Source organism: Phalacrocorax aristotelis, chromosome 9, assembly GCF_949628215.1.
Source record: "Phalacrocorax aristotelis chromosome 9, bGulAri2.1, whole genome shotgun sequence".
NCBI classification, from domain to species: domain Eukaryota; kingdom Metazoa; phylum Chordata; class Aves; order Suliformes; family Phalacrocoracidae; genus Phalacrocorax; species Phalacrocorax aristotelis.
Window position 1 is genome coordinate 24,907,743 of NC_134284.1, and position 24,428 is coordinate 24,932,170.

Consider the following 24,428-nt stretch of genomic DNA (forward strand, 5'->3'; position numbering starts at 1 on the left):
CGAGGGGTGGGGTGTGTGTCTGCTCGGGGATGGGGCCCGTAACGGCGGCGGCCCCCTCAAGTGGTCTCGGTGCCCGGGAAGTGGGGGGAGAGCGCGCGTATGTGGGGAGCAGCAGCGGCTCCAGCGCCGGGGGCAGGGAAGTCCCTCAGCTTCGATATCACGCCTTTGCTGACGCTTACGGTTACTTAGCGAGCGTGTGGGGTTCTGCGCGTCAAATTTACCGCCCGTTGGTTTAAAGGGTACAGTTATCGGTCGTGAGAAGGCGAAAGAAAGACAGAAGTTCTGTCCGTCTCCCTGTTGGCTCAGTGCGGTGTAAATCATATTCGATATAAGTTCGCAGTCAAGGTACGGTATGTGCCCAGCAAAGCACGTTGTGGTCTTTTCCCCTCTGCATTTTTCCTTAGTTAGGGCAGCATTAGAAGCTTTGCGGTGGTGTCTCTTTAAAAAGAGAGGTAGAACGGGAAGTATTAAGGTGACAGAGATGCTTTGTTTTTACAAAATTACTAAGGTTTATGGGTGACGCGTGTGACAGGATCGATTTACGCCGATAAAATGTAATGGGGTAGTTTCTTTCCAATATCCCATAGGAAACTTTCTTAACCTGGTGTGTGCAAGGCACCATCTTGCACTTACCTCTGAATCTCAGTTTCATTTTTTTGTGTTAAAAGAAAGTAAAGTAACTTTGAAAGTCTAACCCAATCTGCTTGTGTAGCTTCGTTTATAGCTTTCAGCCAGAAGCCAACTTCTTACTGTATTTGTTCTTTGAACGTGATGCATTTTGGCTGGGGCCTTTCAGCATTGCAGCACAAATAGTAACCCCTTGTTGCAATTATTGATATGCAGTCCTTTAAAGTTACTATTTATTTGATAAGGGGTTTTAGTTTACTGCTACAAACCTCAATTTACTGTTTTTGAATTGATATGTTAGTGAAGTTTTCCTGAAACGCTGCTTCATTTTTTTTGCCTTGACATTGTTTAAGTGAAATGCTGTTTTAAAAAATTAAGCTGTATTATTAAAAAAACCACTTTTTTCCCTTTCCTTAGTTGCTGTCACAAACTTCAGATAAAGACAAAATGTCCTCTAGAGGGAGATCTTGATGCTTCTATGTGCAAAAATGCTAGTCACCTTGTTCCAGTTAAACATCATGATCACTAATCTTGGAAAGGATCTGTGATGATGAATGTGCATGTCTCAATAGGAACCTGTTGTCTTGGAAATTTCATTACAGAATAAAGACTGTAGCCTGTAATGTAATGCTTCTATAGGTTAAAAGAAACATACTTGTTTTAATTCAAATAGATCTAATTCTGAAGTTAGATGAGTAATCTTTACAAGTTCCAGTGTAGTACTCCTGCGGTAGTATTTGTAGGACACACGTTTGTGGCATCAATTCTGCAAATGCTTATGTAGGCTCTGACATTCATACAGCATTGCCATTTTAATCAAGATGCTTTTGAGGGCAACTTCTTCACTGACATAAACCAAGAATTTCAGCTGCTGCTCTGAAAGTGTTGTGGGTTAAATCACTTTAGCATGGTGAGTGCCAATAGCTGTGCAAGGAAACAAAGCAGAAATAAAATGTCCCATTTAATCAATGTTAGGAATTGAAGGACAGGAGTACTTTTTGACTATAAACAGCAGAGGTTGAAGGTTTATTTTTGCAGACACATCAATTGTTTGAATGTTGTTAACCCTATACTCCACATGCTCTGTCCAAATTTTTGGAAGAAGCTTGGTGGTATTATTGTGGTGGTGAGTTATTCAATGTGTTACACAGGCAGTCTCAGCATGAGATTTCTTTCTCACAGGCACTTTGAAAAGGTTGTGTGGAACTTCCTCTGTGGGTGTAGTTGGAAAATTTCTTCATACTGCAAGACTGCTGAACGGGTCAAAAACGGGTCAAAACTTTTTCAGTTGCCAGTTGAACCCTTTCATACTTCTTTCAAGTCATGTGTACTGTTAATAGGTATTTTAGACTAGCTCTGAAGTAGTTGTAGTATTTGTATTCTTATAAATGTACTTACCAAACCACTGTGTAATTAATTACCCTCTCTTGCGTGTGTGTGGGGAAGTGCTACTGCAAGTAAGGTTAAAATGATTTGTAGTACTAATGTCACAAGTTTGTTTTCCTTTTCATGCTCATTTTCATTGTTTTGCGGTATGCAAATGCATCTCTGCAATGCATTAAAAATGTATGCATAGTGCTTAGAGGGAAATGGTGTTGCATAATTGAATATACAGCTGTGTCATAATAGAGGAATAAAATCCATTAATAAACAGGAATAAAAGTTATGGTGTTTTTTTGGAGAAAATCATATTTATATCCATAAATTACTCAGATTGTAGATTCTGTAATGAATTGTACTCTGAATAATCAATTCTTTGTTGTAGATCATCATCTTGGAGGATTCCAGCACTGAGATTTCTGGAGTCTGCTGTGTCTAGTCATAATGAGTTCGCCACTAGTTGCTTATGATGATTCAGACTCTGAGGCAGAAACTGAAAAGGCTGAAGCCCCCAATACCTCTGGCAGACAAACAAGCCTTCCAACTTCTTCTGAACATGATCCACAGTACTTTGCACCTGGTAGTTTGGGTACAAAATCTACATATGAAATGCAGCCTACTGAGAACACTGACAGTTCTGGCACAAGCACAGTTTGTGAAGATCCCCCTGAGCATTATGCACAGAATAATAACATTGATTTAACATCTTATTGTAGGAGAGCATACTCTGGCCGTACTGCATTATGTATGTCATACAAAAACTCCGAACAGACATCAAGCTTTTCAACAAACTCTGGAAATGGTGTTTTGCAGAAAAGAATACATAAAGACAGTACTACTGCCACAAAAGGAATTAGACCATATATCCCTAAAAGATTGCGTCAAGAAAATTCCAGTATGCCTGAAAAAAAAGAATCTGATCAGAGAGAGAGCTCAGATTGTGATGTTAAGCTAGGCATCTCAGGAGAGCAGACTTTGAGGAAGATCTCTGAATTAATTAAACCATATTTGGGATCCAAATATAAATTAACTGAAGTCCCCAAAAGCTTAATATTTTACATGTCTAAACACAGTGGCCCTGTAAATGAAATCCAGTGGTGTCCTGTACGAGAACAAAGTCACATGCTGCTCTCAGCTTCTATGGATAAAACAATCAAGGTAATGTAAAACAAGATGCTTTGTGGACCAATCAGCAAAATCAAAAATACTGTATTGAATAATGATCTTCTGGGAGTAACATCCATGCTTATGTGTATTTGGCATTTGAGGAGATGCTTTGCACTGTAAGACCCTATTATGAACTTGCAGCCTAATCCTTCACTGTACCTACAGTCAGTTCTGTTATTTTTCAATGTGGTGGTGTTTGTTGTTTTTTTTATTAGACATATCGGTGTTTTTAAACTTAACTTAAAAAGTTAGATTTCTACTAGGTCATTTCTTGTAATCTGTATTAATGTTAGGTTTTCATTATTTCCTACTTCAGTGTCACAATGGCCATAAGCACTATGGTCTGGATACAGATTCTGCCTTAAGTCATCAAACAACTAACTGCCAGCACTGTAATAATATTTTGAGGAGCTTTACCTTTCTGACAGGCCTGAGTGACTACTGCTGGAGGAGGTATGTCAGATCAGACAGATTTTTTTCATCCAAACTAGTGTGGCAGGTCTTGCATCCCAGAAAGGTGTGCTGTCATGATCTAAGGAATCTTCCCACTTTGTTTCAAGGGCTAATTGCTCAATACTTCAAGTGTATCTTCCTTCTAGCTTTAGTGAATTTGGCTTCAGTTCTTTGTTAATTTAGTCAGTCCAATGAGTCGTATTTTAACAATGGGTAATGACAATATTTTATGTGTATGCTTTCCCAGATATAGGACTAGTGCTACATCTGGGTTCAAATTATAGTCTTCTGAAGTGGGTTTACACAGGAACATAGTTTTGATAAGAGCACACTGAAAATGTCCTTTCTGGTGGAAGGCATGCTTTATTGTATCTAACATGTATTTAACATAGCAGGCACAATTTTAAAACTTGGTTCTAAAATGTAGGCCTTCAAGTACATCTTACTAAGTAACAAGCCATTGTATCAGCATACTTCTAAAACCAAAGGAGAGGAGGGAACTTTAAAACTGAATTTGAATTGTGATTTCATGTAGGAAAAAATATTCTTAAAATCTTACGAAAACGGAGGCTTTTTTTTACTCTGTAGAGAATACCTATGAATGCTTCTTACTGTTATTTCTTAATGAAATTGAAGCCTGTAATGTTTATGAGCAGTAGCATCTTGAGTTCGTGCCTTTACACAAGTACCTTTCAGGCCAGTAGAGGGCACAGTTAGATTAAGGATTGATTTGATGTTATGAAACTAAATTCACTAACTTTCTAGGGTCACAAGCCAGCCCATGAATTCCTAATGACTGTGACAGCAGTAGTTTATATTCTGGGGATTTTTTGGCTGTCTACCATTGCCTGAAGTTCTCTGTTTTCTGGTGTAAGCATAAAACAGCTGATTGAAAATGCAGATGGAGATGTACTATTTTTTTTTTTTTTCAGATCCTGTATCTTCCCACAGCTTGCCTTTTATTTTTGTTGCTTTGCTCCAAGAACACCTGCTTGGAATTGCTAGTTTTAAATCCAGACAGTGGAAGCATGTTCTCTTTCCCTTTCATGGGAATATGCAGGCACTCAGGATGTTTGCACTATTTACTTTGAACATCTGATTTGGATAAAACTCAAAGCACTGTTAGAGCCTAAAATCCTTGTGTAATCAGACAGAGTAGGCAATCTAGAGCTTCCAAACTCTGTACTTTCAGTTAGTCATGTGAATAACTGACTGAATATTTTTATGTGTAAATATCTTGGATTCACTCCTTACATTCAGCCTATGCATTAAGACATCTTTTGAGGAGTCCAATATTAGTGGAGATTTCTCAGAACTGAGAGTTCTGTCTAAGCAGATCTGGCTGACTGTGGTAGTTTAAGTTGTGCTTAAATCAAAAGATTTATAGGCATATGTAATTTCTGTAGTATTTAGGCAAACAGCTTTGCATCTTTTTATCTGTTCTTATATGATTAAATATTTTCCTCTTAGATTTTTCATTACAAACTAAGAATTTCTATTTCTAGGAAAGGATTTTCTTTTTCTTCCTTCTCCATGCCAAAACCCCCCTTTGTTTAGTTAATTTAGTGATCTTAATTTCTTTATTCCCATGTAAATTGCTATGACTAAATTGTCCATATCACACACAGATACATCTAAGATATATATCTAGAGCTCATTATGTGGTTTCTTAGTTTTTAAGTGTGCTTATGTGTCTTGTCTAAATTGGGAAAAGAACAGTCTTCTTTTTATGTTCTCCCAGATTAGCCCACAAGCACTTTACCATCTTCTTTATGAATCAGTCTAAGTTATGTTAAAATGTTTGCAAAAAATGAGTTGATGTTTTCAGTTTGTGTTGATTGAAGAACAGCCTAGTGTCAGGAAAGGTCATCTGAAGCAGTTTGTATAAATATCTTGCATATTTAGGAAGGAATGCACTGTTTCGGAGGATTTAATAATTTTCATTAAAAGTGTTCGCTCTTATTTTTTTGTGCATGGCTGCCTTTTAAAAAACCAAACAGTTATCAAATGATACAGTTGAAAAAAATCAGTTATCAGCTGAGGGGTGTAATTCTCTAGATTAACACTTCTACCAGCAGATGGGGCTCTTCAGCATCTTAGAAAAGGTAACTAAACTGCCTCTAAAGGCTGGAAGGCTTCTATGTTTGCCTCTACGTTGTGCATTGAAAGACCAAACCCGAGAGTTTATGCTTGTGTTGCAAAGTGTATAGGAAAACATCATAGAGACCCGAAAGTAAGATAGAACCTTGTGTGGGAACTTATACGTATTGCAGATTAATTACCCACAGGTCTTAAAATCTGGAGCATTAATAGAATAAGATTTCATGCTAAATCTTAAATTTGTAAGAAATGAGGGCAGGGGGTGGTGAAAGCTTAGGTTTAGGCTTTGGCAGGTCTTTTACCCTCTATTTTCTTAGGATTTTGAGCTTCCCCTTTGGAAGGAGAAGCTGTTAGTACTTCTAGCCCAGGTAGCCAGAGAAAGGGGCAGGAAACCTGATTCAGGTTAGGGAAGGAACTGTTGGGACCTGTTACTGTGGCAAGCTTGTTTTTCACTATTACATTCTAACTGTATTATCAGTGGCTTATGTTTCTAGTTTAAGTCTGTATTTTAAGGATTGTGAAACACTGATTGTCTGAACTAATTAAATTTGTTTACTGTGGATAACACTTCTCTATTTTCTGTTTGAATAGCTGCTGTAAATTAAATTTAGGTCATTTTTGGTTTTGCCTACCTAAACATTGAAACAGTGTTTGTGACTTCAATATCTCATCTAGTATTTTTTGCATAAATTTTGAGAATCAGCACCGTTATTAAAGGTGCTTAGTTTCCGTAGTGCGGATATTCAACACTTTCTGAACTTCAGACGTTGTTTAGGTATTTTTGGTTTAGAACCCCAAATATAGAATCCAAAATCGCAGGTTACTGTTGAATACAGCTGTTTACTTTAGGTAGCAGGGTAGATAAAATGTTGTCTCTTGAAAGACTTGTTTACCAGTTGCAGAAACACTATATGGCATTCACATTGCTGGTGTCTTTTATTTTGGAAGACCTTGTAATTGCAGAGCCAGGGAACCATTTTTGCTAGGTACTTACACTGGACTTAGCTTCTTAACAATTGTTCATAACTTCAAGTTTCCCATGCCATTATTCTGCATTTCCTATTTTGTCTTAAAATTAATTCAAGGTAACGTCTTTATAAAGCATCTGTAAACTTTTAATTCGTGTCCTGCTTTTCTCTTTAGAGCATCACAGCAGATATTTTATTTGCTGCAAAACATTTCTTCATTTTCAGCACTTTCACCCTCTGTTGATGAACAGGATCAAGGAAAGAAAGTACTGTGATTGTTTGGTATGCAATGTGTATATAAATAGCACTTTGATGGGATGACTTTTATTGTAGTGCATTGCTGGAAGTTTTTTCTTATGCATTTTGTTCCCTACTTGCCTGGCTGAACATATCTCCATTTAGTCACAGCTGAATCTATGCAAGGAAAGTGAAAGTTTTTAAAATTAGTTTAATAATGTCAGCCTGTTGAACAGAGGTGTTGCCTACTTCTCATGATTAAGAACACAAGAACAGCTGTGCTGGTTCAGACCAAGGCTCTGTCTAGCCCACTGGTCAGTCTCTAGTAGGGTCCATAACTAGCTGCTTAGAGAAAAAGAACAAGTCAAAGGCTTATGGTGCCTTTAAGTCCTCTTCAGGTCTCTGCTTTTTTTTCAAGTCAGGGGAATTCTGAGCTCCAAAGTAGTTAATCTTTTTAACTTGCTACCTCAAGAGATCTCTCCTACGAGACTCTCTTGTGATCATTACCTCTAGAGTGGTATATTATTCATATTGGTCAAATGTAATGTATGGATTTTGCCTCCTGGAGTGTATCAAGCACTATACAAGAAATACCATTTTTATTCCTATTTTCAAAACCTTTTATTCTTTCATGGCTGTGTGATCATTAGAAGAAAAATAGCATAGTAGTGTATTCCAGGAATTTGTTATTCTTGATTCTGTTGGATTGGACTGAAAGTGATGGAACATGATAGCCTCCATTTATCCCTATAATGTGTGTAGCACTGATGGTAGCAACACAGATTTCCTAGATACTGCTGTTAAACTGCCTCAGAGTAACAAACTCTAATGGTTCAGTTTTCAACAGTTCTGCACACAGTTCATCAGAAAACAGCAGTGTTTCTTGTTGTTCTCTCACATGCGTGTCTGTTTATGATGGAAAGAAATTAAGCTGCCAGCATATTTCCTATAAACTCATGCCTAACTGTCGGATGGCTATAGGCTAGATTCAAACTGTTCACTGAGCAGTGCTAGGTATCGTGCTGCCAGTACCCCAAATATTGCAATTCTTAGATTAATTTTTAAAATCTAATTGTCGCAATGCTCCTTTAACTGTAGCTGATGCATAAGATGAGAATTTGGGGAGTCATCCTATTTAACATGTATATTCCACTTTAATTGAAATACTTTTGAAAAGTTGTCTCTGATGTCAGTATGCTTTTAATATTAAATTTTAAACATAACAAGGAGTTATCCCCGTTATCTTGGAAGTGGCAAGAAAACATTCGTATTCTGGAGATTGTGTGCTGCTTATCTGGATATGTGAAAAAAGCATAGCTGTTTCCTTGTTGAAGAGGCTACTAAATGGGCTGTTGTGAAATACTGAAGCTGACTTTTCTTTATGATGCCTTCTTCCCTTGTCTATTAAGAACTATGTGTATTTTTTCCCAAGCCTGCTGATATTTAAGATGGAAGTACACTTATTATTTGATAGATATATGCATAGTAATACCAGTTTCCTGAGTGCTGGAAGGGCTTCTTTCTATACCTTGATCATTTTCTAACAAAGTTATTTCATACACTTCAATGAGAAGTATTCTCCATAATGCTTATTTTGTAAGAAAAGGAGCATCATGCAGGAAGGAATGTGCTTGACCATCAATGAAAGCTTCTGATTGTCCTTATGCCTAGATGATAATACAGGTCAGGATGTGATAGGTAGCTTTCACACAATTGTTCTGCAAAAGCCCTTAGCACAGGTCAGCAAAGAACAGTTCATGAAGGTGGTGGATTTTGGTCTCTTCATCCCAAAGGTATGCGTGGGTAAGAGTTGTTCCACGTTTAGGATGTTAATACCTAGATATGTTTAGAGATCACTGTTACAAAGGGATTTTTTTTTTTAATTATTTTCTTGTTTCCAGCAATGCTGTTGTCAAGGAAACAGAAATCCTTGCAGTGCCTTTGTTCACTTTCTCAGAATCCAAGCTGAAGATGACTTGTATAATTTTTATTATGTTCTTGGTAGTTGACACACTCTTGTGCCTCAAAGGATTTTTTCAAAGGAGTATGTTTCTTTGAGTATAAATAGCACCATCCTGCTCTCTGTGCTGTTTGATAGGCCATTGTTTTCTTTCCTTCTTCACTAACAAACTAAATTCAGTGCTAGTTTGCATTAGAATTTATGTTAACACTTGTGTGAAAACTGACATTTAAAAAAAGGGAGGCAAAAATGCAGTGAACCTCTCAGCTTCTGGGTTAGGTTTTCAGTTCTGTAAGGGCATCAGTTTTTTTTTTACACTTGGAAATGTGTCCTGAATTAGGATCTCCTTAAAGAATACTAGAGTAGTACCCCAAGTAGTTTTGCAAAGCATTTTTGACTGCTTTATGGCCATGATAGAGGATGTAGCTATGGGGTAGAAGAGCAGGAGAAGATGGGTATTTCATGGCATAGCTAACATGCTTGTGTTTCCCCCCAAAACCAGTAGTTGTTAAAAGAAAAATTCAGAAAATAAAGTTCTTCCAAGGGCTGTAGATCCTCTCAAATTTCTCTCTCCTTTGGAGTTCTGCTGTCTCTTTCCCTTTTATTCATCTGCTTAGCTTGATTAAGTCTTGAGAGAAAAACACTGACACCTCTGTGAAATTTGGTTCAGATTGACCAGTAGGTGCAAAGTGACCACAGGTGAGATGCACAGGGGACATGGCTGTTGTGACAGTGTTACTTCACAAACCTTTCTGCAGAAATCCAAAAGGATGAAGAATGACTTTTGGATATCCTTAACAATGACATGGAAGAACAGATTCTGTTTCTTCATGTTACCTAAACAGAGTTGGTTATCTGGGACATTACTTACAAAAAATATCAAGAATATTAGGTGTTTAGCTGACTCTTTTCTTAGAAACCCCTCTGTCCTGAATGGCTGAGAGCTGCTCTTCCTTTCTACTGAGAACTCTTCCAGCTGTTTACAAAGTGTCTCTGAAGTAGCCTGCAGCAGAGAAATAAGCAACCTTGTTCTCCCTGCAGCATAGCCAGCCTACTAGGGAAGAAAAAGTCAGGGCTAGAGTTGTCAGTGAAGTAGTCTCTAATGAATCTTAACTGATAATGTAATAAATTAAGCCCTTCTATTGTGTGTAGGATCTCTGTGGGTAGCTGCTGTGAGGGCTAGAATGTCACCTGAGGTGGGATAAATGTAGGGTGGTGTTACCCCCTTCTGGATGCTTCAGTGAGATTGCTGGTGAAAAAGTCGAGATTTTGGTGCTTGGGAAAAACTGAACTAGAGTAGTTTTAACTCCTTACATGCCTGTAATACATTATGGGAGCACCTTAATTTTTTTAACCGTTGAAATTCTGAACATTTTTGCTGTTTAAAAATATAAATAGCACCAGTCTAACTGCTTCTTTTCTAGAAGTCTAACTTCAAAGCTACAAGGCATCTTATGACTTCAATTCCATACCTCTCTTGGTCTGTCGATGTTGTCAAGGAAATGAAATTTTGAGAAGCTTTGCTCTACTTTTTCAGGTTCTATAGAGAGATTACTTATGTAGGATTTATCCAACAACAGGAGTAGAAACAATTTGCTTGGGGTTTATGTTCTTTTCAGTATGTTTGTGTCCTTGCCTTTTTTTAAAGCTGATTTTATTTTTAGCGTGTGTGAAATAGCTGCATCTTTAAGGTCATAATATTGGTGAATGTACCAAAGATTGCTGACACTTGATCTTTAGATGACACCTGACAGAAAGAACTTTAATGACATTTTACTATATATTTATGCTATAAAGGCAATTGTTAGTTGTAGATTCCCTTTAAATTAAAGGGGAAAGAAACATTAAAAAAAACCTTCTCTAACTTATTTAGAGAAGTTGCTTCACTACTATAGAACTAATGACTTACTGTCCTTTATCATACATATCATGTTTCACTGCAATAATCCCCCCTCTTAGATGAAAACGCATTTTGTGGCTAGTCTGGAACTGCGTTTGATTTGTCTTTCCAATATGTGTGTGCTGGCTGGCTGGTTAGGATATTATGACTGAGCTTTACCTTCAGCGTGCTTGTGGGGGCTCTTTATTGATTGATTGAAAGAAAACTGATTTTCTTCTAGGACACATCCAAAAATGTTGTTATAGAAACTTCTGCCTTTCCTAAATGTTTCAGTAGGTTAATGGATTAACGATATTGGGAATGACAGATAGCAAAGACTGCCTGTGTTTGTATGTTAGGCATGTACCAACTGTGTAACACCTCATTTTCTGAAGTCAGATTTTGGAATTCATCTTGTTCTCTAGTCTTGTCTTTTTCCAGATTATGATTTTCTTGTTAAAAGAATTCTTCTCATTCTGAACATTGTGACTAGTGGCTGGAATTGTATATTATTATATGAGGACGGGACACAACTGGTTCTCTGTGGAAAGGATAGCTGTTAGGGGTGACGCAGTCATTATAAACATGTTAAATCTTGCAGATATGTTAAAGCTAGCACTGTGTTAACAATGCAAAAGAAATTAAAATTATTAAGTAGTTCAATCTTACTCTGCTAGTATTGAAATAGTACTAGTTATGAATGCCCTCGTTGCCAGCAAAACACATAGCTGCTTGACATAATTGTTTTCATAATTAAATACCTAGTTCTGCTCATGTTTAAGACTATGTTATGTCACTGACATCAGTGGGTTTGGGACTGCATCTATATTTTCCATAGCCTAGGATTTTTCATCTTTTGGGTTTTTTGCAGTTATGAACATTCTCAATAGCCTTGGGAAGAAAAACAATCTATTTTTAGTTGAGAGTGAAGAGTTGTAAAGAAAATGTTACTTGCCCAGTCTCACTGATAAATGAATGCAAGATTCATTAAAGTTCAGGTTTTCAGATAGCTGTTCTAAATCATTAACTGTATACTGCCCCTCACAGTTAGGTATTACTTCAAATCAGTGTGGGTAATAAGGCTGCAATAACTACTTAAAATAAGAAAGCCACCTGGTTAATGTTGGGGATGGGACAGAATTTGCCTGTAAATTTGGGTTAGGTTATTTCTTACAGATAGAAATTTGTCCTTAAGTACAACTGTTTACCATTCTTAGAACTGTTGTTGCCGCGTGTTACTCTGCGGAATTGCACAAGTGCTGCCAATTGTGCACCTGCTTATGGTGCATGTGCTGTGTTGTGCTGCAGAAGAGCCACCAGTCATCTGACGGTTGGGTTGTCAGAGCTTGTCCATAGCTGTTGTCCCCGCTGTGTCAAATTCTCCCAGTGGATAATGTGCAATAATGAGGCACTTAAATTGCTCCTTTTAATTTGCTGTGTTTGTGCTTATTTGTTTTATTGCCTGTGTGAATAGAGATGTTTATCTGTTTTTTTTTTTATATGCACATATATCAATATAATGCTGTAAAGCATGAGTGGCCTTAGCTGATTCACAATTTTAATATAAAAAGGTATGATAATATTGAGGTACAGTACCAATAGATATGTTTTGAATTCTGATAGCCACTGTTTAACTGAAGGTTAAGGGGAAAAAAAAACCCAACCCTAACTTAAAAAAGAGTTGGTCAGTGTTGGATTTCTTCCTCCTGTCTTAGGTCAACAGCAAATAGATAGTGTTTCAGAAGCTGGGGCGTACAGTTGCTAAGACTCTACTTAAGCTCTGAATAGAGCAGTGTTTTTTACTAGTGGATGTTCAAAATCTGTGGGATGCAAATATCTCTGGGATACGTTTTTGTGAACCTATCTATCCTTAGATACCTGTAGGAGTGGAGGACACCTACCACAATTTGCCTCCGAAGTGCTAGAAGTCTGAAATTGAGGTGTTTAACACTTACAAGGAATCCCCACTTTTAATATTGCATAAATATATGTGACTTGGGGAAGTGATTGATGCTAATGAATATGATACATAGAGGTGAAGGGAAAAACAGATTATTTAATAAATGGCTACAGTAATTTAGCTAATTATGTCCTGGGGAGTTGTAATACATTTGAAATTCTCCTTTTCCTGCTCTTAAGATATTGCTTTAGTGTTTTTTTTGGCACAAATACTAATTACTAGTAACCACTACTGTGACTGTACTTTTAGATGTTCTAAACATATTTATATCATTCTTTACACACTACTATTACACCATGAAGTTGATGAGAAACTGCCAAATTTATGCCTTGTTATTCTTCTTCCATATAGGTTCAGCAGTAGAAAATATAGTGTTTCAAAAGTAATTCTTGACAGCTACCTGTCACTATTTATTGGTTTCTCTTAATTACTTAAATATGTGCATCAGACTTTGCTTTAACCATGTCCCAAATATGTGTAGTACTGTGTAGGAAGTAGATAACTTATCTGAAGTAAAGTTTTGTTTATTCTTTTTCTGAAGGCAAAATTTTAATATATGTAATATACAACTGGAGTGGGGATTTAAGTATCTCTGCCATACTTTGCTTCGCCTTCTGCTAAAATAATTCTGATTTTTTTCATATTGTACAACAAACCGTAGCTTAAATCGCTAACTGATTTATAAGTATATTGTACCATGTTTTATTTCTTCATTTCTCAGGAACTTACCATTTGAGGTACATCCACGGGGTTAGCCATATTACAGTGATTAGTCACAAAACACTTAAAGGTTAACTGCAAAATAGGTGGGAATTCTTCCCTTTATTTTGGCGTGTGTGGGAAGTTACTTCTCTTGCTCTCTCTGCCCAGCATGAATGTACAATTGCTATTTTGTAGGTACAAAAAAACCCCCTAGTCACGCTCATAACTTCTAGCTGACTGAAAATGTGATCTGTATGAGCATCTTCCTTATAGTTTATGGTTTGTGGAGAATTTGTGATTAGCTCTAGGCGTGACTATCCCAGAATCTTTCTGCATAGTAAAGAACACGCCACATTAAAAGATGGCAATCGATGGCAGAAACACTTTGCTGTAGAGAAGGGTAGAGTCTCTGCTAACAGATTATTTTCATTATCCTTTACTGGATATATGTACTTATTTACAAATTGCCTTTTTTGTGAACTTTGCTTCTAATGTAAAGGTTGCCTGCCTTCAGAGTAAAAATAATGTTTCTTAATAGGTGGTTCTTCCCTCCCTCCCCTCCCCCCCTTCCCTTGACAGCTTGCCATATTTGGCATTTGGTAAGCATACCTCTTTTGCAAGTAGTGGGAATTAGCTAAAAAAGATTGATTGGTACAGATGACTGTTTTAGTCATCTGATATTTTATTGGATGAAGTCTCTGATAGTATGAATCTTACTGTTTGGTCTGATTTGCCTCAGCTATTCTTGTAACTTGGATATTTTGGCTGAGAATTTCTGATGTTTCATTTGGACTGCCTAATACATAGGGTGTTAAATTCTAGGCTCTTTTAGTACAAATCTCTGCAGTAGTTCAGATAATACTTAACCTGGATTTTAAAATGGTTTGAGAAAATAGCATGTGTAATCTACACATTGGGTTATGACGTATATGGTCTAATACCATCATACTATCTCTGTAGAGCAGATTAATTCAGTTGAAAAGCATGTCTTAAAATGTTGCTTTCCTCTTAATTTGCTGTAATTTCAGTGATGAGCATCTGAAACATACACATTTATGCCCCTGAAATGTCAAAAGGAATTATCTTGTCATATGTCCGTAGAAATAAAATAGGAGAACAATACTAAAAACATAGTTTTGCTTCCTATTTTTTCCTTCTGTTCCCTGGTTGTATTGTTCTAAAAATCAGTACCCCTTGGAGAGTGCCCAGCTGCTCTGGCAGGGTTAAAATCTGCAGTAGCTTTGAGGACATGTACCATGGCAGTTGGCCTTCAGTTAATGTCTGTTTGGTGGCCTGGCTTGCTTTAGGCTACCTATTTATGTTCGGTAATGTTAATGTAAAGTAATATCCCACTGCCCGTTTTATTCTGCTGATCACGTTATATGGGAACAGAATTAGATCCTATGAAACTTTCCAAAAGTGACTGTTACTGAATTTTGACTGTAAGAAAGTGTTTCAACAATATTTTTTGTGTTCTTACACAGAATAGAGAGAGGGACAAGAAAGACCTATATGAAGTTTTGGTCCTCCACTGTATTTCTTTCTTTGAATAAGCCTGAGTAGGTTTTTTCTGAAACGTGCCTTGAGCACTTGTTGGAGAACTACAGTTGTGATTTTATTGACTAGTTTGGTTGAAGATTGCTTTTATGTGAACTTGTGTCTTTAGTAGGAGTACGGCAACATGGACTTAATTCTCACTGTTGTTCATCTCCAGAGACTTTATAAGCATTTTAAAATTTCTTTCTCAGTTGATTTACAGCTTAAGAAAACAGATATTGGGTAGGGTGGGTAACATGTAGATCTGTTGAAGATGTTCTTCCCAAACCTGAAATTGGGAGTCTGAGATTTATGTGCTGCTTAGGGTCAGGTACTGTCCTTTCACTGATGAAAAAAGGACCAATGCTTTGTTCGAGGATGACATCCTCCCGAGCAAAGTCCAATGGGCTCCTGTTATAAGCAGGGTACAGACTTGGGGGTTAATGACCTGCACCATGGAATGTCTCGTACCCTTCTCTGTTCTCTGGGCAGGCAGCATTGCCAGTGCTTGCGATGCTCCTTTGAAGCAGACCGCTAAATGTGCACTTACACAGCTAGGCAGCAGCAGGAACTGTCTTTTAGGCAAGGTCAGGAGTTTCTTGGCACTATACACTCTTTCAGAACATTTGATTTTTTTTTTTTTAAGAAAGATCTCACTTTTTTCTCTCCAAATATAATTCCTGACAGAACTTTGATCAGGAGAGACTCCTCAGGTATAGAATAAAACTGCTAGTCAAACTAGGTTGAGGGATACAGACCAGTAGGACATCCTTATAACATACAATTAATCACTGTTATTTTGACTGATTAAAATCCTCACATGAAATAATTGGAGAGCAATAGGGTAAACTTAATCTATTGTATCTTAGAATCCTGCCTAAATGTTTCTTCTCCATCTTAGAGCACAATATTCATTAATCTCTTTCCTAGTGGAAAGAAGGTCTATTCTTAAAAAAATAAAGGATAAATTACCAAGGCATGATTGTTTTGACACCCTGTTCTTGGGGTCAGTTTTTTCCTATTTTCAGAGTTTATTTCTCCAAGAAGTTTTGATCAAAACCAAGAACAATGTTGATGATCAAAGCCTCCTCCTTTCTCTGAAGACAGTAATGGTTATAACTTTTTTCCAATAGAATCATGTCAATGCATTTTCTGATTTTTCACACTTTTACATTATATATTGTATTTCATCCCTGTAACTTCACTGAATTTTTCTTTTTGTAATGAATTTGACTTAACTTTACAGAAGATGGAAGAAAGTATACAACCTAATGTGGATAGTATCCTTAGTACGCACAGCAGTAGTACCCTGGCTTGATGAAACATACTTTCAGAGAAGCATCCCTCATGTCAGTCTTGTGATCTTGAGTTCAGTTAAAGAAGCTCAGTCATTTTTACTTTTGTTTCCATCTGATGATGTGAGGAATTTATTTTTAACTGTCTCTTCTGAGAAAACAATCAGAATTAGTGTTTCTTCTCAGCTTTTGCCTGAAGGAGAATTCCTTAACAAAAGCCATGTACTTGCATTTGAACACACATCACTATATTAGCAGGTAAGCAAAGTTATCCAATTTTCCTGAGCAAGAAAATACTTGATTACAGGTCTAATGATAGTTTAAGAGGTATTTTCAGATGCGCTGAAATCAAGGACTTGAAGCAGATGAACTTAATTATCTTTGTGAATATTCACAATCACATTATGTACTTTAAATGTCACATTTGGAAATAGTGCCTCATTGCTAGTTAATTAACAATAATTGCTCAAGGTAGTACTTACGTTTCTGGAATTTCTTACCAACTATGAAAAAAATGTACTTTGCTTCTAAAGGTTTAGCAGTATTAAAAACAGATTTTACTTACTAATTCTTAAAGTGTTACTGTTGCGTAGGCCCTCTGTACTTTTTACCTTGGGCATTGCTGCATCAAGAATCAGTTATTCCATTCCATTTGCTCCACTACATCTGGGCAGTGTTTTTAACACCTGAACCATGCTATATATATATATATTTTTCTTTTTTAAAAAAGGCAAGCAGTTGATTCGTGTTTTTAGCAGAATAAGAAGACTTCAAGAAGCAGTAGCAAATTAGACTGGCAGTCTAGATCAATCATGAGGTGTTACAAAGGTGTGTTGACATCTTCAGCTAAAGAAATACGGCTTATAATACCAGAAGGGTTTTTTCAGTCATAGCACCTCTGCTCAGTATGTTTTTTCTCTCAGTAAGGATGGCTTTTTTGGCAAAGAGCTTTATGCAACCCAAGACAGCTTACACTGTGACCAAAAAAACCCCTTACAGATCCTAGAAAATCCTCCCTATGTTCCAGTTTCCAGCTTCCTTCTTCCATTCTTCTGACTTTCATGTAGAAACTTAATTGAAATGTCAAAGGATTCCCTTCAAGTTTCTTCTCTTAAAAAATACATCTGTCTTCAATGATAGTCTTCATGTTTGCATATATATATATTAAAATAAAGAGCTTTAACAGGAAACCTCTATTGTCAATTAGTTGTACTTACAGACTGTATATTCTTTTTGCCTGCACGCTCAATTCACCTGTGTGAATGAGCTGTCCATTGAAATCCTGGTAATAATGTATAACTTGTAATAATTTTTTCTGTAAAGTACAGTAAATGCTTTACAATGAAGTTTTTAATTTGTGACAGCACTTAAAACATGCTAAACAGATGTTTCAATTCTCAGACATCAATTTAAAGCTAATTCAGAGAACAGCAAGAAAAGCTACTAGAAAATTTAGAAACAGTCATGAGGATTAATTAAACTAATTATCTGTGCTTTGTGCAGAGGGAGTGGAGATAACTGAAGGTACATGAAGGCATAACCAAGAAAATTATGAATCTTGTTTGGAGTGGCAAAAGCTTTTTAGTGTTGGCACCACAGATGAAGAAGCAGCGAAAATAATAACATGGATCTGTGAAAAGGGTCTTCAACATGTTGTGGGAAAATAGTGTTGGAAGTGGTAAGCACTTCATTGGGAAAACTTCCCAATAATTTTTCAGTTGTAGAATGACTTGGAGAAACAAGCTTTTCACAATTAACAGGGTTTGATTTTAAGTATTTGGAGAACATCATAGACCCATTCTAACTGAATGGTAATATTCTGAATGTCAAAAAGCTTTCACCCATATATCTGCTATGTCAAATGGGTTGAAGCAAAATAACACTTATTGCTTAATTTTTTCCCCGCCCTTATACATGAAAGACTCTTCGCTTTTCTTTGTAAAGACTGATGAGAAATCTGCTTTTGAGGATCTTGATTCAAAGCCTGGTTTATCAAAACCTTGATATGCAGCTGCTGACATTATGATTGTTTATTTTAAAATCATAAAATCATAGACTGTCCTGAGTTGGAAGGGACCCACGGGATCATTAATTCCAACTCCTGCCCCTGCATAGGACAACCCCAAAATTCACACCATGAGTCTGAGGGCATTGTCCAAGTGCTTCTTGAATATTGCCAGGCTTGGTGCCATGATTGCCTCCCTGGGGAGCCTGCTCCACTGCTTTACCCTCTGGGGGAAGAACCTTTTCCCAATATACAACCTAAACCTTCCCTGGCACATCCTCCTGCCATTCCCTTGGGTCCTATCATTGGTCACCAGAAAGGAGATCAGCGCCTGCCCCAATTCTTCCCATGTAAGGAAGCTGTAGACCGCAATGAGGTCTCCCCTCAGTCTCCTCTTCTCCAGGCTGAACAAACCAAGTGACTTTAGCTGCTCCTCATATGGCTTCCCCTCCAAACTCTTCACCGACTTAGTGAAGGGTTGGTGGACACTCTGTAGTAGCTTTATATCCTTAATGTACTGTGGTGCCCAAAACTGCACCCAGCAGGTGAGGTGAGGCCGCACCAGCGCAGAGCAGAGCGGGACAATCCCCTCCCTCAAGCGGCTGCGATGCAGGGCTTGATGTACCCCCGGACATGGTTGGCCCTCTTGGCTTATAATTGCTTATTGCCAGGGCAATAAGCACAATTATGAGTTGTAATAATAAACTGATAGTTTTGTTACAAAATTTTCACTTAACACATGTTACAAGTTAGCAGGTATTTCTTAGAAATTGTTCTGGTTTTATATGCTTAAATAGGAATTAAATTCTCCCAAAAAATGTTCAAAACTGGCCACTAATATCCTTAAATTTTGGTAATATGCAGAAGCCTGTAATGCTACTAGAATTTTCAAGTAACCCAAACCCAAAATATTTACATTAACTTTTATTTTTTAAATAATTCGTTCTGTAGTTCTACAGTGATAGTGAAGTAAATGCAGTGGAATACTTACATCAGTGAAGTAATGCTTCCTCTAGGTGTGTCATACAGCAGTGAGAAACGCTGAACCAAATCCTACTTGATGTGAGATTGTATTGCGGTAATGCTAAGGAGTCGAGCACCCTGGGACCTATGATGGAAGTTACTTTGAATTTACGTGCCTGTTTCAGTGCTGCACTGCATGGAGCAATTGAGCCAGCCTTGGTGCTATAAGCTGTAGAGCAGGGTTGGTGTGATGCCCTCATGAGCTAGGTAGTTATTCCTCTGGGCTGAGGTTAGCAGTTGGATGTCTCATGGTACCACTGCACTGATGTGATGGTTGTGTAGGTTGGCGCTATGTGAATGTAGTCAGAGCCAGCCTGTACTGATAAAATAAAATGATTATGCATTATTGCTTGCTAAAATGAAATGTGTTCATCAGGCTTTAGGAAAAAAGCCTGTGCGGGAGGGACAGTGGTGTGTAATCTTAAAAATATTTAGATATTACGTTTGCTTATACAGTTATAACTACCTTAATTGGGTCCTGTGTAAATGCCAGGCAATGTTTGGAAGCATGAGTGTGTTCATATCTGCTCCTTGATAAGTCTGTATTGCCATTGCTTCATGGTTTCATGTCAATGTCCAAATAGGAGAACCAGGTTAAAAACTAGCTTTCTACATTTTTAGTATGGAGTATATTATTTTCATTTCCAGCTTCAAAGGTATGCTCTTGTACCACCTGCAAAATGAAAGTTAGTAATACTGTCATCTTAATATGACAAAACCACAATAATTATGCAAGCTTTTTACTTGCTTTCTAAACTATTGCTGTAGAGTAATATAGCAGATACTCAGAATTGTACAAGTTAAAAAGTATTTATAGAGTCTTTTACCCACACTTTTATAGCAGGACTTGTTACTTGAGCTGTACTACTAGTTTAAATTTAAAAAAAAATTAATTATATATGGAAAATAGCTTTGAAACATTTGAACTACAGTAATAATAATCCCTCTCGAAGGCACAGATTCTTGTATCTTAAATTGCTCTCATTTTTCTCGCCATGTGATAGCCAAGTAAAGTAAATACACAATTTTTAGATGCTTATCAGCTTTAAGAAAAAAGTGTGTTTTTTTAAAATTAATATTGAGGCTGTGTTTAATGTTGTTGAATCTATTATTAAACAGCCCACTAATGTCGAAGTCTTTTGGAGGATGTGAAAGAAATAGCTAGCCATTCTTTCAAGGTAATTTTCTGAATCTTAAAATTTGATGCAAACTTCTCTGCTTTGTATTAATGAAAACCATAGTCAAAGAACTGTTGTTCAACTTCAGGTTGCTGTATCATTGCACTACATTATAGGAATGTAAGCGAATACAGAAAACCCTCTCTGACTAGACATACAATAGGTTTGCAAATTATCTACCAATGCCCTTTGGGATAAAGGCCTTCATGAAGTAATTGTCGGTAACTTACTGTTGGGTTGATTTAAATATTAATATTAAACATATTTGCAATCTTCTGTATTTGTCATATGAATGCCAGGGCCTTTTCTGTCTAATGGATTGCATAGATATGCAAAGGAGAAATAACAAAAGCTAATCAGTTTTGTTTTATGTAAAGCTGTTAATATGTAGATACTTGAGTTCCTTAAAAAAAAAAATAAAAATCTAAGTATTCTAATGATGCATGTTGATGTTGTATAAATTGCTTGGAGAAGAGGAGCTGCTGTAATCACTTCACTTGAAAAGTGAATGTACTTAAAAAGAAAATAGGGTGACATAGCCAATGTACATCTGCACTAAAATTACTGTGAATTAGTCAAGTCTCTGTTGACCTGAGACATTTGGTGTAATGTTGGTGGGGGCTTCACCACTAGGGAAACAAAACTGTACCTCTCTCTTTAGTGTAGAGACACACAGATGTGAAGAGCAGGAATCACTGCAATGGCCCCAGCATGCTGGAGATAAATGTGGAAGTGAAATATTTTTGTCTGTAACATGCAGGAAGCTGGAAGGGAAGGTGAGACTTCTGTTGGTTGCAATAACCTTCTTGGCATGCTTACTGGCCCTGCAAGTATGCAGTGCCCCACCAGTGGGCTAAGGAATAGTTATGGTGACAGATGCACTGGGTGAAGAAAACAAAGTTGTGGTGTGTGTTTGGATGGAAATTGCAAAATGGGCAAGTTGCTTTACAACTAACTTGTTTCCTAGGTAGCCACTGCAGAGCAGGATTGTCTCTACTACGTTTAAATGTCAGGAATACGTTGAGGGAATACCTTTTGTGTGCTACTGCACACATTAAAGAAAACCTATGCTTTATGGAAGACAGCCACCCCCATCTGTGGTGCAAACTGTTTGCTTTGAGTCAGCAGATCTTATAGGGTGCACTGAATATCCTGGGAGCCAAATGTGAACCTTTGAGAAGTCCTGAGGTTTTTGGAGCATCTGCAGGAGACCAAACCTTGTACCCACACACCTTTGTCACTTGGACCATAAACTTCCTGTGTGTTTTCCCCATTACTTTCCCCAGTTCTTAAAGACATGTAAAAATCATAATAGCTCAGTATAGTACAGACAATAGTTATAAAGCAGGATGTTTTCCACAAGAAAAATAGGAAAGATTCTCAGTCTGGGAGTCCCTGGTATAACTTGAACAAATGGAAGCTCCTATATTGTACATCTGTCCTGCTAAAATAACGTCTTGTGGAAAAAAATATTGAAGGAAAATCTAGGCCTTCAACCCAGGTGTATTCTTCAGAGCAGTTTAAAAATATTCGGTATAATTTTAAATAAGCTATCAAAATAAATTATCTTTTTTGGTGCTCTCTTGTTGCCCTGGTTAAACTGAGTCTAGTACAAAGTTCTCTGCTACAACTGAAGTTTAGTCTTATATTCAGTGTCACTTAAATGATCAACCTACCTGTTGTATTTCTCAAGCCGTATTCCACTCTGAGAAATGAAAAAATCTGCTCTTACTTCGAGACCTTTACTGCAAGAACTTAATCAAATAGTGGGCTTGCAGCCATCTTTTCATGTGTTTCCGAGCTCTTGCAGGATAAGGCTATTTCTGTGGAAACGAATCAAGCTGTTGCTTGGCTGCCAGGTGGCTCTGATATTTCTTCCTCTGAGGGTAAAGATCACTCCAGCTTGTTTAATTGTGTAATACAGCTTCAGTAAACTGCTACTACAAGCTGTGGTGGGCAGCCCTGAATTAACTATTTGTCTGGATATTAAAATATGTAGCCAAAATCAATTATCTTCAAATCCATGTTAACATTGATCTTACACCTTAATATACGTTCAAATTTTTGCAGTTTCCAATGTGTCTAGATTAGTATAGTTTCCAGAGGTTGCAGCTTCCCTGCCTTTTACAGACACGAGCAAGTGCTGTGTAATGTGACCAATTCACTTGCCTTCACTTGAGGTCTTGGTACTGCAGAGTTTATGCTGAAACCAGCAGTGGAGGGAGCTACCTAGTAAAGAGGATGCTGAACTCATCTGAAGAGCTGGCATGTCTGTCCAAGGGTATTTGCTGCCAGCTACACTGCTGTGCCACAAGTGTCTTCCTGGCCTTTAAAGGGCTCTTAGCCTACAGGGCTGTATTCAGAGTGGTCTGATGTCAATGAAAAGCAAAGTATTTTCCCAAATCTTGGAATAGGGGAAAAGGGAAAGAATGTTGCTCTTACCTCTATTTCATCTCTCTTCTTTTGGAATCTCTCCTTTTTAAGAACAAAGAACAACTGGGAAAACTCTAACTGTCTGCCCAAATAAAAGTCAAAAGAAGTATCAGTTTATTTGGAGGTCTTGATCTCATAATGTGAAGAATTTATGCTGCAAAACAGCTGCAATTTTCTAGTGTCTTTTAAAACGATACATGTGATATAAAACATTCTAACAAACAAATACATGCTTTTACAGAAGGAATCAATGTGTTTTGAAAGTCTATCGGTGTAATTTCCCGGAAGTTTTTAAATGAGCAGGCAAGGTAAAATGGTTTCAGGAGAATTTTGTTAATAATGATGTTTTGGTTTCAAGCAAGAAAATAGGACTGTGAAGATTTCACTTGGCAATGTAGAAAAAAAATCCATAAAAGCAACAAAAATAAACATGTCAGTTTTCTCTCAACTTTAATGCTGTGAAGAAATGTATCCAATAAAAAAATGCTAGCAATGGCACAATGATTGTTTTGAACAAATTTGTACCACAGGTTCTAGCTAACATATGAACTAAAGCTCTAATACACATTCCCAGAAACTAAGCTGCTTTTCCACACCATTCTGTGTACCTGCCCATCTTGATTGTTGTTTAAATAGGTAATAAAATTTGATAGTTCTCTGGTTGTTCAACATGTCTCCTCAATTTTCAGTTTATATTTCTCCCGCAGGATGGCAGTCATTCCTGTAGAGAAACTCAGATGAAGTGTAAAGAACACTGAATTTTGTTAGTGCTTCTTTTTGTTGCTCGCTTCCCTGGATGGAAATATTTTCAAACAACAAGATCATCTTACTGAGCTTGTTTTAATACTTTTATTTTAGTGGGGGTGGAACCTGTGCTGCTAATACTATTAATTAAACAAGTGAGATATATAGCTCCTATATTGTATATGTGTTTAGTTTGTTGGAACTGATTTTGTCGCTTTTTAAATGTGTCTTGTATTCCACTGTGATACTAAAAATAAATGCATATGTGAAACTTGTAGCCCTCAGCCCTCTTTAAAAAAACAAAATTCTCTGCCACATACACTGTACATGAGTGAAACTCAAGGCTTCATGCCATATCTTAACTAGAGGTTCACTGGAAACACTGCAAAAAAAAAAAAACAACAAACTGAAGTCAGATGGCCCATGGCTGTCTTATAAAACTCACTCAAACACACACAAAACCACCCAAACCCCCTTCAAACAAGGAATTGTAGACTGGTTTTATTTTCAAGTGAATATGGGAGTACTCCAGCATTTAAAAATGCTCTGAAGTTTCATTTTAAATATAGTGTGTGTATATGTAGGTGTTTAGTACTTTGACTCTGAAATGTGTATTTTGAGTTGGCTGGGGAAAAATTTTTTACTTCTAAATCATGTGGAATAATTTATTCTTCAAGTAGATGCGCTGGTTCCAAGTCTTACCCTGCTCCTGCCTTTAGCCTGTAATTATCAGAGCTGAAAAATCAACTACCGTCAAAGTTAATTTTCCTTTATTTTGAGT

The 24,428-nt window shown here is 37.1% G+C and overlaps 1 protein-coding gene across 5 annotated transcripts in view; it reads left to right on the forward strand.

Moving 5' to 3' along the window:
• The window catches only part of WDR25 (WD repeat domain 25), a 69,536-nt gene that overhangs the window by 196 nt on the left and 44,912 nt on the right, over positions 1 to 24,428 (forward strand). Inside the window, exons 1-3 of one of the 5 annotated variants that reach the window (XM_075103916.1) lie at positions 4 to 345; positions 1,810 to 1,967; positions 2,393 to 3,165. In XM_075103916.1, coding sequence (XP_074960017.1) covers positions 2,452 to 3,165 — 714 coding nt within the window. In that variant the 5' untranslated portion in view covers positions 4 to 345; positions 1,810 to 1,967; positions 2,393 to 2,451. The other 4 variants (XM_075103917.1, XM_075103914.1, XM_075103918.1 and 1 more) reach the window with 4 other exon arrangements.